Source organism: Danio rerio, chromosome 5, assembly GCF_049306965.1.
Source record: "Danio rerio strain Tuebingen ecotype United States chromosome 5, GRCz12tu, whole genome shotgun sequence".
NCBI lineage: Eukaryota > Metazoa > Chordata > Actinopteri > Cypriniformes > Danionidae > Danio > Danio rerio.
In genome coordinates this window covers 69,033,533-69,051,677 of record NC_133180.1, presented here as the reverse complement: position 1 = coordinate 69,051,677, position 18,145 = coordinate 69,033,533, and the positions used below count along the sequence as shown (strand labels likewise).

General features: G+C 34.0%; 2 protein-coding genes across 3 annotated transcripts in view; both read left to right on the top strand.

The window, feature by feature from the left end:
- cntrl (centriolin) overlaps positions 1-18,145 on the top strand; it is a 548,241-nt gene that overhangs the window by 339,273 nt on the left and 190,823 nt on the right. The window lies entirely within an intron of this gene.
- Positions 1-18,145, top strand: part of usp2b (ubiquitin specific peptidase 2b) — an 87,509-nt gene that overhangs the window by 54,448 nt on the left and 14,916 nt on the right. Inside the window, exon 1 of one of the 2 annotated variants that reach the window (XM_009301923.5) lies at positions 8,205-8,670. The exons of the other annotated variant lie outside the window; for it this stretch is intronic. Within the exon in view, the coding sequence (XP_009300198.1) occupies positions 8,512-8,670 (159 nt within the window). The 5' untranslated portion in view covers positions 8,205-8,511. Of the gene's footprint in view, positions 1-8,204; positions 8,671-18,145 lie in introns of those variants that run through there. 2 annotated transcript variants of the gene reach the window in all.

Here is an 18,145-nt window from a genome sequence, read left to right as displayed (position 1 = left end):
CAAGCAGGGGAGTCCTCGAGACCTACCTGAACTCGGACTTCCCTCTCGCCCTGCAACGGGGGGAGCCCCGGGCTCGAGGATCTCACCAGTTCAGGGCTCTCTCCCGGGACAGCATGCCAAACAAGCTTTATAATCAATCATCAGCTAAGGGCGAACTCTTAAAATTCACCCTCGGTAAATATAGATGTGTAATAACTGTCAGAGGGAGTTAGTGTATGTGTGGACGGCCCCGCTGCATTTTTGTGCTCATGGTGTCACTCTGGTTTGTTTACACAGAGGCCTGTTATTCAGATCTCTTCCAAACAGACAGCCCCTCTAATTCCTTCCGAGCGTGTCTCTCACACATAAGCACATCTGTTAGTTGTGGCAGTGAGACGGCAATGCTTTGGCATGTCCGTCACTGGGGATGTGGATTGCGGCTGGCATGAATATAAGGCTCAGCACACTGCTTCAAACAAGCTCTTATATAAGCTCGATTCAGAGTGTGTTTCATAAGATGAATGCAATTATTTGCACAGAATAGGCCAGCTCTGCCATGCTTTAGATGGCGCTTACATAATAGGCATGGGGAAAAGACACAGGAGAGCTTTAGAGAAACACCACCAGGGCTTTTTCGCTGTTGTTCCCACACAAATTGCCCCGCAGCTGCTTCTGGGTCACTGGTCTGCTGGGCCTTTTAGCGTGGAGTAATTTAGGGTGAGGTTCAGAGGAGGATCCTTTAGAGTAATGTTAGTAACAGTATTGAGTCATGGAGCTGCACCAAGAATATCACACAAAACCTGCTATTACATCATGTTAAGTGATGCTCTTTTATTCGCTTTTGCATACAATACAATACATATAATACAATATAATATAATATAATATAATATAATATAATATAATATAATATAATATAATATAATATAATATAATAAAATATAATATAATATAATATAATATAATATAATATAACATAATGTAATATAATGAAATATAATATAATGTAATATAGTATAATATAATATAATATAATATAATATAATATAATATAATATAATATAATATAATATAATATAACATAATGTAATATAATGTAATATAGTATAATATAATATAATATAATATAATATAATATAATATAATATAATATAATATAATATAATATAATATAATATAATATAATATAATATAACATAATGTAATATAATGTAATATAGTATAATATAATATAATATAATATAAAATAATATAATATAACATAATGTAATATAATGAAATATAATATAATGTAATATAATATAATATAATATAATATAATATAATATAATATAATATAATGAAATATAATATAATATAATGAAATATAATATAATATAATATAATATAATATAATATAATATAATATAGTTTAATATAATATAATATAATATAATTTAACATATTATAATATGATATAATATAATATAATGAAATATAACATAATATACTATAAAATAATGAAATATAATTTAATATAATATAAAATAATATAATGTAATGAAATATAATATAATATAATATAATATAATATAATATAATATAATATAATATAATATAATATAATATAATATAATATAATATAATATAATATAATATAATATAATAAAATAAAGTAAAATAAAATATAATTAGCGCTCTGCAAAGATTATTGTAAGATGTGTGTGCGCTGTGTATATTTATTTTGCACATATAAATACACACATGCAAAATTAATGTCAAACACAATACACTGAATGAAAAATGTACTTCAGCTAATATTGTAATTATTCAAACACCTTTGTCAACCAGCGAAATTGACCAATAATTATTCACATCTTCTTTTTCAAAAAAAAAAAAAAATCTCTGTTTATAAACTCATTCATTCATTCATTTTCCAGCTTATTCCCATTATTCATCAGTGATCGCCACAGTGGAATGAACTGGCGGTTTCAAAACTTAATTACTTTTTCACCTTTTTGTGAAATTTTTGGGCTTCATTGTCATAATAACAGAATTGGGAAAGTTCTGTGAGCAGGGAATCAAAACGCCTAAAGTGCAATTGTGACAATCTTTATCTTTTTTTATTTAATTTTTGAATTTCACTGATTAAGGTGGGTATTTTTTTTGTGAAACATGAAATGATTGAACTAAAAATTCAAAATTTTCTGGGTATTTTTTGAATGTCACAGGCTGTCAAATTACTGTCAGTTTTTTGTATGATTTCAGAAAGAAATCTTTAAGTAAACAGTAAGAAAGTTTATGCTATTTGAACATCCAAATATATTTGTTTAATTACTATTTTATGTTTATTTTTACAATAATGCAATGGTTTCATGGTTCACAACATTTTGACAAAAAATATTTTGATCATTATACATAGGGACTTGTGAGCTTTCTTTTTGCAGCACTCAGCATAAATCTCTTTTAAATTCATATTTGTAATAGGAAGCTATACAATATTATAGTTGTGCATATACATTAGATTAGTCAGTACTGAAGGCAAATCTGGAGCTTATCTGTAACTGAAGGGGGGCTTTCACAGAGGAGCGAATCCAAATGCAGAATTATTCAACATTAGTCAGGCAGACAACGGTTAAAACAGGAGCAATCGGGCTTATACAGATAATCCAGAAGTCGTCATCGAGGAAAAGGCAAATGGACAAAACCAGGGAAAGATAAAGAAAACTATGATCGAGGCTAGGAGTAGATAACCTAAATCACAAGAATCAACAATCAACACGGCTTGACAAGGAAATACAAATGCTACGTAAAGTTACAGGTTTTAACTAACACAACCAACTAACAACACTCAGCAATCTGTGTGAGCTCATGTGGTGTATAAATATTCTGTGTAATGAGTTCTTGATCAGCTTCAGCTGTGAATGTTTGCAATCTGACAAGATTAGGAACCGGTGTGTGGCACGTTGCATGCTGTGATTTGTAGTCCATTTGGTGGCAGAGTTGTAGTTCTCCAGCAATCTGCAGTCGCTAAATTGCTGGTGACTGTAACATTATATAACAAAATAACTTACGATAACGGTCCAAAAACTAATACACTCAAATTTAAATGTTAAAGAAAAATATTAAATGCAAATTTTAAAAAGATGAAAAAAAAAATTATCCAAAAAAGAAAATATCCAACATGTAGTTAAAATTATGTACTTTAAAATATTTTTGCAATATTTTGCTTGAATTTAATTCTTTATTTCTAAAAATGTTCTGTGATTAAAATATTATTTTAATAAATATATCTGTTTAATAAAACTATTTTCTATAAATACACCAAAGTAGATTACCTATATTCACTGAGAAATTGATAAAAATATTAATTTTCAAAATGGGGTGCCCTTATTTTTATATAAAAGTCTATTTCCTACATTCAGTTTGATGCTCATTGTACAATTACACAAAGAAGGCACAAAAATGTACCAAAAAAATTATAAACTGTAGTTCTTTTATGCATATTGGACAGCTACAGGCAGTGAATGACTCCTTCTTCAAGATCTGACTGTATGCTTTGTAACCCCTGGGCTATATAAAGAAATACTTGAATAGAGAGACTTTATGAATGTACAAATGGATGGCCCTGCAATGGCTCATTATTAGCCTGCGGTGCAAAGTCCTGTAATTAGTTTCATTTCATCGTATGAGCTGGCAGTACACTGAGACAAGTATCTGACGTACTTGGAGAATATATACGTGAGAAATGACGCAAAAACCAATACATCTACAGTATTGGGGCCACACGGTGGCTCAGTGGTTAGCACTGACACCTCACAGCAAGAAGGTTGCTGGTTCCAATCCTAGCTGGGCCAGTTGGCATTTCTGTGTGGAGTTTGCATGTTCTCCCTATGTGGGCATGGGTTTCCTCTGGGTGCTCCGGTTTCCCCCAAAGACATGCGCTATAGGTGAATTGGATGAACTCAATTGGCCGAAGTGTATGTGTGTGAATGAGTGTGTATGGATGTTTTCCAGTTATGGGTTGCAGCTGGAAGGGTTACATCCGCTGTGTAAAACATATGCTGGATAAGTTGGCGGTTCTTGACTTAATAATTTTCTCTAGTAAAGTCATACTGTACATGTTTCTGTCGGCTATTTATAATCAGAACCAGTTGCTTCACCAGATTTGCAAATGAATCACTCGTTTGCTCTAATCTGTCAAACGTGCTGGCAAAAAAATTGTTCGTGCTTCAGTTTGATTCATTCGGACAATTTACTCATACACTGAATCATTGGATTTTTTCACCCCTTATTAAAAACAGCATATTTAAAGGAACTGTCCTCTTACCAACTGAACTGGGACTGGATATGGGAAAGTATCCAGGTGATGTCTAAGAATCCTGCCCATCAACTCATACACTATAAACTGATCCACAAGGCTTATGCAACTCCATATGTGCTTCACCGCATGAAACGGTTACCTACCCCTTTTTGTACACTGTGTCATTCAAACTCTGTGGGGACATATATGCATATGTTTTTTGAATGTCCACTTATCAGTACATTTTGGGATAAGGTATTTCAAACTATTTCAGAATTGTGTGAGATGTTCATTCCCAAATACCCTAATATCTGTTTATTGAATGATGATTATGATCTAAACCTAAACAATTCCCAACGCAGGATATTTCATACTGCACTAACTGCAGCTAAGAAAGTTATATTTAAAATATGGCATGAACCCTCATTTCCAGCGGATAAAATGTGGCTTATTGAACTAAAAAATATTGCACTGTTAGAACGTTCCACTGCAAGAATTAACAGAGCTAAACCCCATACAATCAAAGTATGGTCCGATTTTATTGAGAAAATTTCTTATATAATAACTAGTTAATTCTCAACCCAGAGTTTTTTCTTTATTTTTTTTTCTGTGTATTGTTATTTATTTATTATGGTAATGTCTTTATTTTATTATTATTATTATTTGTAATTTCTTTATGTATTTTTATTTAATGCAAACCCTGGCTTGTATATAGTTGTTGCTAGCTATGTATGCTGGCTTTGTTCTGCAATAAATAAATAATCAAAAAAAAAAACAGCATATTTAGAGGACAAAAACAATAAAGTGCATTAAATTTATATCAACTTTAGTTAACCAAACTTGCTAATGTATTCTACTGTTTGCTATTTGTCAGTGAGAACGCATACATTTAATGTATGTAATAGACCCTTTTCACATGTCCGGGTTTCTCAGTAGCGGAATGTCATGACTGTGTTTGTCCACAAGATGCCACTGTAGTTCGCCAGCAACTCACAGCGAACTACAGTCCCTTAAGAACTACATTTCCATACATTCTTTCGCGCACACACCCGGTCTGTCATCTACACTGATTTGCAACCACAGCTGTCGCCGTTCTCCATTGATTACCTGGACTATAAATTCAGTCATTCATCCTCTGTTGGTCGTTGTCGTCTTCGTTGGTATGTGTTCCTGATCTTGCTCTGGTATCTTGTCTCAGTTGTTAAAGTCTAGTTCGAGTTAATCTGTTTGAGTTCCTGGTTTGTTTGTTTGTTACTTTGATTTTTGTATTTTTATGTCACTTTCACTGCACAATAATCATTAAAATCTGCACTTGGAATCTACACCTGTTTTTGTTCCTGTTTACAATCCCATACTGTGACACGGAAGGCCTCATTCATTCATTCATTCATTTTCTTTTCGGCCTAGTCCCTTTATTAATCCGCCACAGCGGAATGAACCACCAACTTATCCAGCAGGTTTTTACGCAGCGGATGCCCTGTGGAAGGTGACATGGTTAGGTAAAAATAGAATGCAGTCAGTGAATCCGCTTGTTAAGTGATGACGTGTTGGTGACGTATTTAATACTGCTTCCGGGTCCAAGCCGCCACTCATTTGAGTTGAGAAATTATTTGTTTATGATCACTTTTAATTCATATCACACATTTAAGTTAATTTTATATAAACTTCTAGTGTACACAACAATCTCTGGGCGTGCTGCATCACAAATACCAAAATTTTAGCAATTTATAAAAAAATGAATCACTTTCTGGCCATCGATTAATAGGCATGGACATATCTATTGCGATCGGGATTTTCGAAAGTATTACATCGTTTTGTAAACGTTTATAATTACCACTTCATGAGTCTCCCCATACATTTGAATAGAGCGCTTGGACCCGGAAGCCACTTCGCGCGACGTCACACTTAACAAGCAGATAGGAGAGTACAACAAATGTTTTTTGTTTTATTTGCTGAAATAATAAAAGAACATCTCCATGATGGTATTATCAAAAGTTTCAGAAAAGAAAACAAAGAGTGTAAGACTGATGACAGCAGCCAGAGGAGAGAATAATGTCAAATTATTCTCAGCCCTATAGATGCTGCATTAGAAACACCTCACACAAGCACCAGAGTCAGACCCGTCTCCAACTTCTCCACACAAGCGATAATTCTTTTTTTTTTTTTTTTTGACGCAAAGATGATATGATACATTCATAAATGCATAGAAATGTTCAAGTTTTTTTTTTTGTTATATATAAAAATATTAGGGAGGGCTGTAACAACGTTGTCGTGTGACGTTCAGCAACCGTTAGATGACGTTTTTGTTACATGCATTAATGTCTTTTTTCCTGCCAGTTTATCACTACAGCTAATGCAAGATAAGCAGTAATGCTTTTTTTCTAATATTGCTTAATATCAAATATTGTTCTTTCATTTTTCCTTTTTTAAATTAACAAATGCATGTGTAAACTTTAAAGTGTAAAAATGCCAAACAAACGAATATAATCTAACTTTTTAATGATATATTTCACAACATTTAAAACAAACAGTACACATCTAATAAGCAAACAGTAGTTTATATTATATTAAGTAATTAACTATGTATGTAATGAAACTAAAAGGGTTGGCTAAGTTAAAATGACAATTGAGAATGTAAACAAACAAGAAAAGTAAACAAGAAAGCATTAAAAATGTAAATAAATAAATGTTAATATATTAAAATGCGGCGACGTAGTGGTGCAGTAGGTAGTGCTGTCGCCTCACAGCAAGAAGGAGGCTGGTTCAAGCCTCGGCTGGGTCAGTTGGCATTTCTGTGTGGAGTTTGCACATTCTCCCTGCGTTCGTGTGGGTTTCCTTCGGGTGCTCCGGTTTGCCTCACAGTCCAAAGAAATGCGGTACAGGAGAATTGGGTAGGCTGAATTGTCCGTAGTGTATGAGTGTGAATGATTGTGTATGGATGTTTCCCAGAGATGGGTTGCAGCTGAAAAGTCATTCGCTGCGTAAAACATATGCTGGATAAGTTGGTGGTTCATTCCTCTGTGGTGACCCCAGATTTATCATTAATTTTCTTTTTGGCTTAGTCCCTTTATTATTCAGGGGTCGCAACAGTGGAATGAACCGCCAACTTATCCTGCACGTGTTTTATGCAGGGGATCCCCTTCCAGCCGCAACCCAACACTGGGAAACACCCACACACTTTTGCACACACTCATTTACACTACACCCAATTTAGTTAATTCAATTCACCTATACCACATGTCTTTGGACTGTGGGGGAAACCGGAGCACCCAGAGGAAACCCACACAAACACGTGGAGAACATGCAAACTCCACACAGAAACGCAAACTGACCTAGCCGGGGCTTGAACCAGCCATCTTTTTGCTGTGATGCCATTTAATAATATATCATTTACAAAAAATACATAAAATTAAATGAATTTATAAAGATACAGGGGAGTTGGGTTTAGAGAAGTCAGAGTTATTATTAATACGGCGGAAATAATATGTTAGTATAAAAATTGTTACAGTGAATAACATTTTTGTGATTTTATTCTTGGAAAAAATGAATAACCGAACACATTTAAATATAGTAGAATGAACAGAATGTACTCTGGTACTGCAGTTAAAGAAATGTAAAAGTGCTAGAAATGCTGGTGCTGATTAAACTCTTTAAATGCCTGTTAAATTGTCTCAATTTTAATGTCAGCATCAGTCAGTGTAAATCAATACAGAATCGACGCGCGTTTACAAACATGAGTATGTTTATGAGTAAAAGGTTCACTCAGTATATAAATGTCAGAATAACACATCGTCGTTAAAAAGGCGTGCAGATGAATGGGAAGGTCTTGTCCTCTACTGTGTGTGACGTCAGGACAGCATGAGGCGTTTGGTGACGTCTCTCTCGTGCCGAGGGGGCGTGTGCGCGCCCGAGCAAAAGCAAACGGCACACGGACTTTTCCATTATTCCTCTGCTGGTTTCTGACGCTGCTAGTGCAGCCGGTCAATACAGAACACACCGCTGTACGGAGCATTACACCACGACAAGAGATACCGGATCGTACAGTTGCATTATTTGCTACCAGCATTATTAGTGAACCTATCGTAAGCTCAAGGACACAAGACTGAGCACAGTGCATGAGATGAACATCACCTGAGGAATACAATAAAGACAGACTGCATGACAAACGGGATACTGAGGAATACCTTGGCTTTGCTGGTATTGAGTCGTTGACATAGCGTTATTTGTTCCGCTAGTTTTCTCCAGTCATAATGCCGAGTATACGACAATCTTACACGGTCACTGTCCCGGAGGAACCGCCGGCTTCGGCTTTCCCCTTCATCAAGCAGGATATGCGCAGAAAAAGTCCGACAATGTCTCGCTCTATGCTGGTGTCCACATTTGTGGGGCTTCTCATTAACCAGGCTAAGGTAAGCCCAGTTCGCAGCTCTTCAATTACTAGGCTATCCACTTGGTTTAAATAGAAACTCATTATCAGCTGAGCTATGAAAATGAACCCTCAGTACTGTCTGTCTGTCATATTCTTGCACGCCTCACAGCTTTGTAGTCACGCAGACTATTGTTTAACCTGACAACCTTTTTCTTAGCAGACCATCATCGGTAGACCATCAATTGCTAGCACATTAGACGTGTAAAATAACTGTGAATCAAGTGTTGATTTAGTTTTAAGTCAAACATTGGTGGATCACCTTGAAGAGGGCACACAAGTTCAATGCCTCACAATATTGATTTGTTTTTATATGTTTGGAAATGGTAGGTAATGGAAATCAACACAACTGTTTTGAAATTTACTGAGAAAATAAGCATGACTTTTTAAGAAGCCTACAAAATATTAAGACAAATAATTGCAAATGGTTACAACTGATTATGCCATAGCCTTTCATGCGTAATATCAGGCTAATATATTCTTAATAAAAAGCGGTTTACAGATTGAAAACTAATACAATGTTCAACATCTTAAAATGATATTATGAAATATGAATTGTTTGAGGTGAGAAGCTGTGAACAGATCTAGCAACAGTTGCATATCACTTTTACTCATGAAGGCAACACATTAAGAGTTGTTTCCTCTGAAAGTAAACGTATGCATGCTTATTCAAACAATATAATTTGTTTAAAACTAGATTATATGAAATACATCATTTGCATATGGACCCTTAAAGTTGGCCTTTTTAAGAAATCAGTGTCACATTTAAAGAATGACTCACCCTGTTTGTACCCTCGAAAGTGTCCCAGACCTCCACGCACACTCATTCATGTACAGATGCTGCTGTCTCTGACCTTGCCAGTTGACCAGTTTTCCCGCCTCCAAAAACCTCACATTTTTACTTCAGCGTGTTTTCAGACTCATACAACTGTTTCATAATGAAATATTTACGTTAATATTCCATATCTATGTCTAAAATGTACAGGTAATGTAAATGTTCGTAGCGTGGGTTGTTACATAACGCGGACAATTGTCAAGTAGAGTTTAAAGCCGCTGGCTTTGAATTGACGGTCTGACGCCATCTACCTGCGCAGCTGTTGCGTCGCGCTCAGTAGGCAGCGCATTGCTCACGGAGAAGCCAGTGAACCATTTAAACTATTTAAATGGATTGTAAATGAAAACGGATGATTATGAGTCATCAGGCTGCATAACTAGAGGCTTTTTTGTTGCAATGTACTAAATTACACATTTGGGCCATATTTAGTACAAAGGCATTTGTGTTTCTCTAAAAGAATTTTTAAATTGATTAAAGGGACAGTTCACCCAAAAATTATATTCTATCATCATTAACTCACTCTTTACTTCTTTTAGACGTTTACGGTTTTCTATTAAACACAAAAGAAGGTATTTTAAAGAAAGCTAAAATCCTGTTGACATCCATAGTAGCCTCTTTGTTTTTGGTTACAGTTCAAGGATTTCAATTTTCTTTAAAGTATCTTAATTTGTGTTCAAGAGCAAAAGGAAACTTGTAAAGGTTTGCAAGGAATTGAAGGTGAGTAAATAATGTATACATTTTCATTTTTGAGTGAACTATCCCTTTAAGTGGGCCACAGAGGAATTTTCAAACCATATAAAGCTCCTCATGCAGGACAATACATACTTGCACAACACAAATAGTCCATTATTTAATAATCCGACTATTTACACAACACCTTTAGTCCAATTAATAATGGGAAACCTGCCATATTTGCTTTAGTGTACATCTACACCATTCAAGGGGCGAGTGTCAGTTATCTAAATGGCGATAACCACATTTCCCAATGTAATCAGTGTTGGTTATGCAACAATAAGATAACCAGAGCAAGGTGTTGTGTAATTATCATGAACAAATGGACTCCTGAGTAAGCGGTACATTTCTGAAGGAATGTACCTTAACGGCATATCTATCGAGGACATTCCAAGAATCGCCAAAGGTTCTGTTTTTCACAAGCTTGTGACCTTACGCAAACTCTCCTGTCCATCCAGATTGACATTCATTGCCCAGATAATAGTAATGACGAGCTGTCATGGCTTATCATCAACACTGATGGCCGATCCAGAGTTATGCCAGACCAGATATCCCATTTCTGATGAGTCCGTTCATTTCAGGTGTCTCGAATGTGTCTTTTCTTTTAGAACAGTAAGTGCTGAGATGAAGAGCAGATTTGAGCAGCTATAAACTAATAGAGGATATTGGTAAAATTTAACATTGCAGTTGAAGAAAATTATTAGCCCCCTTGAATTATTAGCCCTCTATCTATCTATCTATCTATCTATCTATCTATCTATCTATCTATCTATCTATCTATCTATCTATCTATCTATCTATCTATCTATCTATCTATCTATCTATCTATCTATCTATCTATCTATCTATCTATCTATCTATCTATCTATCTTATATATATATATATATATATATATATATATATATATATATATATAGTTGAAGTCAAAATTAGTTGAAGTCAGCCCCTTTTGATTTTTTTTCTTTTTTGAATATTTCCCAAATGATGTTTAACAGAGCAAGGGAATTTTCACAGTATGTCTGATAATATTTTTTCTTCTGGAGAAAGTCTTATTTGTTTTATTTCGGCTAAAATGAAAGCAGTTTTTAATTTTTTAAAAAACTATTTTGGGACAAAATTATTAGCCCATTTAAGCTATTTTTTTCGATAGTCTACAGAGCAAACCACAGTTATACAATAACTTGCCTAATTACCCTAACCTGCCTAGTTCACCTTATTAACCTTGTTAAGCCTTTAAATGTAACTTTAAGCTGTATAGAAGTGTCTTGAAAAATATCAAGTAAAATATTATTTACTGTCATCATGACAAAGATGATATAAATCAGTTATTAGAATAGGTTTCTAAAACTATTATGCTTAGAAATGTGCTGAAACAATCTTCCCTCCATTAAACAGAAATTGGGGGGAAAAAATAAACAGGGGCGCTAATAAGTCAGGGGGGCTAATAATTCTGACTTCTATTGTATATAAATATAATATTTGACTAGATATTTTTCAAGACTGTGTATATATTGTGATATGAATATATCATGAATGGGATAAATATCTTTTCTTTTCTTTTTTGGAAAGAATTGATTGTTTTAGATTGATTAGGATGATTCTTAAGGTGAGTGCATCAGCATACATTATAATAAACAATCTACAAGCATAGATAAATATAAAGAAAAAGATACAGAGGAAATAAACAGTGTTTTAGTGTTTTCCTAAGAGTTTAACAGTATCCACGCACACAGTAATTGAATAACCTAATCCAAAATAATACTGTATAGTCTTCCTTGTTTTAATAATTCAATAAAATGTTATCGTTTTAACAAATAATTAGGTTCTCACCCCAAACCCCCCCCCCCCCCCCCCCCAAAAAAAAAACCTTAAGAATTGTGTTGTTTCAACTAATTTCAAATAAGTAGTTTTAACAAGCAGTCATTTTTTGAGCATATACAGTCAAAGACCTCATGCAAACACATGCAGATAATAAATTATAATCCGGATTCAACATTGAATATCACATTGTGATTATCGATGCTGAAAAGATGTATTGTGCAGCCCTACTGTAATCTGTTTACAGAGATATCAGAAATAATCAAGCATACCAATAAAGGATATAGAATAAGATATAAAAGAGCTGAGCCTCAGGAATCTGCTCGAATCAGATGTTTGTGCCCATGTGACCAGCCTTTTGGCAGCAGAGCGCATCGAGTTCTTACACCGGTGACAGCCGTGGCTTCCAGAAACTAAGGTCAGGACATTGTGTTCTTACTCGCTTGCTTTCAACTCGCGCCAGCCAATTAGCTCGCAGAGCTCCGAAGATCTTTGAAGAGGCATTCAGTGCTGTCCTCGTGTTAGCCAATCGCTTTCGAGGCACAACTCCCAATGCTTGCCGTACCCATGGCTGCTGCTGTGTGCTGGCTGTTCAGTTTGCTTCACGAACTGAGTGTGAAAGCCAGAGACCTTGGACCATCTGTTTTGCCCTCTCTCATCTTCTTTAGGGAAGAAAAATCTCATCAGATATTTGGGTGAATTTAGGAATAACCCCGCGGGATGACGCACTGAACTGAACATGTTGGAACCTGGCACATCTGTCCTCGGAGGTGCTAACAGGGGGTGTTTGATTTGGGCAATTCATTACTTTTTAATTAAAGTGCATTCTGATCCGTTCCTCACAAAAACATACTGCGACTGATGTTTTTTTAGAAGCGAATATTATTATGCTGAATGATTTCTGAGAACATCAAACTATTTATTTATTGTGCAAAAGGCCCCCAGTTACATTTGTTGTTTTAGTGAGAGTGTAATGATATTATTTATATTATTTCTCAGTCTCTTTATTAAAATGCAACCAGAAAATGCTTTTTTTAGGGTCTAATTGTTATAGACATATGAAAAAAAGAGTTAAAGATACATAAACGAATGAATAAAAAGTACTGGAGTTTCCGTCTTTGTTTAATGTGCATGTCTGCCAGAGCTGTCGTCAATATTGCCTGAATTGATAGAATTGTGAATGCTGAAAATTCCAGACAGGTGTTAATTTTTCATGTTATTCTTACAAGAAAGCACCTAATTTGTAATAGTTTTTTTTGCGGCATGATAATGATCCCAAACACACTGCAATTGTAAGGAAATCATATCGGAGACATGAAATGGCCTCCACAGAGTCCAGACCTGAATTTATATACAGAATGTATAAGCTATATTATAGGCAGTATGAGATTCACTTGAAGAGAAAAGGAAAGGTAGAGCATGCTAAATCTAAGGAAGAAGCTGAAAGATGCTGGATATTAAATATCATTAACATTGTGATATTTTGTTATTCTGTGATTATAAGTGACTTGAATATCTCTTTTTGGAACGAATTGATCCTTTTAGATTGATTGGGATGATTCTTTCGTTAAGTGCATCTGCATAAATTATAATAAACATTCTACAAGCAGAGAAAAACACAATAAAGAAAGAGATGCAAATGAAATAAACAGTGTTTTAGTGTTTTTCAGATGAGTCTAACGGTATTCAGGCACACAGTAATACTGCATATTCTTTGTTGTTACAAACTGTAATTTATTATACCTAAATGTTATTTTTTAATACATACACTGTAAAAAATGCTGAGTTCCTCACAATTCCTTTATGTTTTCCCAACACAAATTAAGTTAATGTTATAGTTTTTACAAATGTAAGTAAAATGAACAGAAAACATTTAAATTTTGCTGCACATCTTTTTAAAGACAGTAATGGCCTCCACAGAGTCCAGATCTGAATATTATATACAGTATGTGTAGGCAATATAGGCAGTACAAGATTCACCTGGAGAGAAAAGGAAATGTAGAACATGCTAAAGCCACACTGTAAAAAATGCTGGGTTCCACACAATTCATTTATGTTGTCCCAACACAAATTGATTAAGTTAACTTAATGCTTAAAACAAATTTGTGTGGAATGAATATCAAAAGATTAAGTTGTCCTAATGAAATCTCAAGAACTGTGTTGTTTCAGCTTATTTTAAATTAGTTTGAACAAGTAAACAAAATATTTTTGGAGTGTAAGGAAGAACTGAAAAAGCTGAAAGATGCTTGATATCAAATATCTGAGAGTCTAACAGTGTTCAGGCACACAGTAATTGAAAAATCAAATGTAAAATAAGACTGCAAAGTCTTCGTTGTATAAATATTTCAATTAAGTTAATCGTCATAAGATTTACAAAGTGTACAATTTATTATACCTGAATGTTTTTAAAATTTTCATACACTGTAAAAAAATGCACAATTCCTTTATGTTGTCCCAACACAGATGGATTAAGTTAACTTAATCGTTTTTACAAATTTAAGTGGATTGAACAGAAAACTATTTAATGTGGCGGCACATCTTTTCAAAGGCAGTCATGTAATGGCCTACACAGAGTCCAGACCTGAATATTATCCTACACAGAGTCCAGACCTAAATATTATATACAGTATGTATACACAATACTATAGGCAGTATGAGATTCACTTGGAGAGAAAAATAAGGATAGAACATGCTAAACATAAGGAAGAACTCTTAGAAATGCTAAAAGATGATTGATATTATTTAGCACATCATTTCAGAAAAGGCTGTTGCTTGGTGCTAAAGAGGTCACGTTAAACACTGACTTTTGATGCTAGACTTTTGATTCAAATAGTCATTTTGTTTTGAATATTGTGCGCATATTTCCCATGTTTTCTGTTTGTAAATTAAAGGTATAGTTCACCTAAAAGTAATGAGCACTTGCTCCATACCTTGATAAGCACTTGCTCCATACCTTTTAGATAGATAGATTTGTGCAAAAGTCTTAGGCTCCCAAAGCTGGTGGTGGCTTACGACTTTTGCACAGTACTGTATATATACTGAAAACTATTAAAGCAGCACTGCACTTTTTTTAGTAGTGGTCCATGGCTCAAAAACGTATATAAAAATATAGAATTTTAATCTGTTTGTCAATCATATGCCGCTGTTCTGTATGTGTGCAGTGTGTTTTTCATGGACGAATTGTTATTGATTTTTTGGTGTTGTGAAACATCCATCAATAATGTCATTAGTGTGCAATTTGTGATACGCTTAACGTGGTGCGTAATATCACACACTGTCCAGTCACTCACCCATAAAGAGAATGCCAGTACTAACATCATTTGTTTTTGGCATGTTTTTATGTAACATTATAGCATTTATTCATTTTAAATTATTAACTTTTATTTTTATATTTTCAGTTTACATTTGATCAAATTTGTCATCTGCTTGCTCCCATTTTTTATAAGTTTATTCATATTTATGTTTAGCTTTTTTATTTTTAACTTCACTGTAAAAAATGCAATACAATTCATTCATTCATGTCTCAACACTCGATTAAGTTAACTTAACAAATCTAAGTGGATTGAATATAAAACAATTAAGTTGTCCTCAAAAAAATTGTGTTGTTTCAGCTCGTTTCAAATTAGTAGTTTGAACGAGGAGAACAAAAAAATGTTTTGGTGTGTTGGAAACTTAGTAGTTCAGTTTTTTATTACAACTTAATAATAACTGTAACTAATATTAATTATAATATTATATTATTTTACTTATAGTACGTTGTAACAACGCTAATATCAAGGCCATCTAATGGTTCATAGGACATGATGTAGTGTGTTGTGATTATTCATAATGAAAATTAGCATAAGAATGCAAAAATCTTCTATTTCATCTAATATATTGTTGTAGTGGGTGAAAACTAAAGCTGTGTTTGTGCACTTCATGACAAACTCCACAATGGGTCAAGTGATGGTAACCAATAAGAGCACAGAAACAGAACTTTTTAACATTTATTCATTCATTTTCTTTCGGATTAGTTCCTTTTTTATCAGAGGTCGCCACAGTGGAATGAACCGCCAACTATTTCAGCATATGTTTTACGCAGCATATGCCCTTCCAGCCGCAACCCAGTACTGAAAAACACCCAAACACCCTCAGATTCACACACACACACACACACACTCAATTTTGTTTATCCAATTCACCTATACTGCATATCTTTGGACAATAGGGAAAACCGGAGCACCCAGAGAGGAAACCCACGTGAATATAGGGAGCACAGCTTTCAAACATGGCGAAATGCTTATCAATTATGCCCCTGGTAGGATTTGCTTTATTTTAATAGGCTTTTCCAATGATAAGACAGCCAGTACAAGACACAAAACTTTGATAGCCATTGTTCGTTAACACACTATTGTTTTTGGAGGTTCGTTACTACTTCTATCTTCTCAATGTCATCATGCTTAGTGTTAAAAATGATTCCCGTGAAGAAAGATATACAGCATGGTTTCACGGACAGGGCTTTAGAGAGTATTTTTAGACATACAGTGCTCAAATCGCACAAATCTCTCATTGAAATCATTATTTTCTATCGGAAGCTTTAAAATAATATATTTGCGTATATATTTTAGATTAGTAAGTATTGAAACCAAATCTGGAGCTAATCTAGCAAAATAACTCATGAAAAACTGTCCATAATGAGCACACCCAAATGTGTTTGTTAGGGGAAAATATTAAATAAAAAAATTAAAAAGAGGAAAATTTAACAGAAACAAAACACTGATTAAATTTTGTTGAAATTTTGTAGCTTGTAATTTTTCCCTCAATATTTTGCATGAATTTATATGTATATTTTTTTATATTATATGTATATATGTTTGGTGAGATGTTGGTATTAATAAATATATCCATTTAATAAATCTGTTTTGTTCAAATGCACCATAATATGACCTGTATTCAGTGAGAAATGGTTAAAAACCTTCATTTTCAAAATGTGGTGTACTCAATTATGCTGAGCACTGTAGCTTAGTTAGGACATTAAAGTCATTTATTTTATAGATGTGCTTTAATACAAAAAATCTGTGCCCATTTGAGTCAAGAAACAACACTGATTTATTATTTTACAATCAGTCACTGCAAGTTTCCTTCAGTTGAAACAGCTCAGACTTACATTTTATTCTGGATTTAGGCTCAAGCCTTGTCTGTCTAAGATTTCTTCAAGAATTTAGGGGTCAAATTCACCTGTCTGAGTGGATGCTTGCATTGCAACTTTTTTAAGTTCTTCCCAGCATCACCGACACCATTATAACATCACATGGTCAGCACTGCAATCAGCCAATGACGCAAATGAAAACGAGCGCTGCTATTCCAAGCCTCCATATCTCTGATTCTGAGTGTGTCTGCTTGAGAATGCGTGAGATTCATACCGAGAAACCTCTTGACACATTGTTCATGTGCTGGAGCGCTCTGTGTTATGTCATGGTCAACAAGCTGAGCACTTATGGCCAGATTATCAAGCATGTGAAATCATCAGCGTTCCCAGCTGTCTTGCATTGCTCAAATGTTTCTGTGCTACATCATCACACAGTTGAAGTCACAGTTATTCTTTTTTAAATATATCTCAAATGATCTTTAACAGAGCAAGGAATTTTTCACAGTATTTCCGATAATATTTTTTCTTTTGGCGAAAATCTTAAATGTTTTATTTCGGCTAGAATAAAAGCAGTTTTTAATATTTTTTTAAAACATTTTAAGGTCAATATTTTTAGCCCCTTTAAGCAATATTTTCTTCACAAACCACTGTCATACAACAAGGTGATTGACAAAATGATATTCTGAAAATGCCAGCAGGTGGCAGCAAGTGATTATATAACTAAACGAGTCATTTATTTAACCGATTCATTTAAATCAATGATTCATTCAGTAAGATTTGCTAATTCCAGTCGTTCACGAATGACATAAGATCATTGTACTCAATATTACTGATATATAATGTTACTCAACTCATTTAAAATTATGGCTGTTGCGTATATATATATATATATATATATATATATATATATATATATATATATATATATATATATATATAGGCCT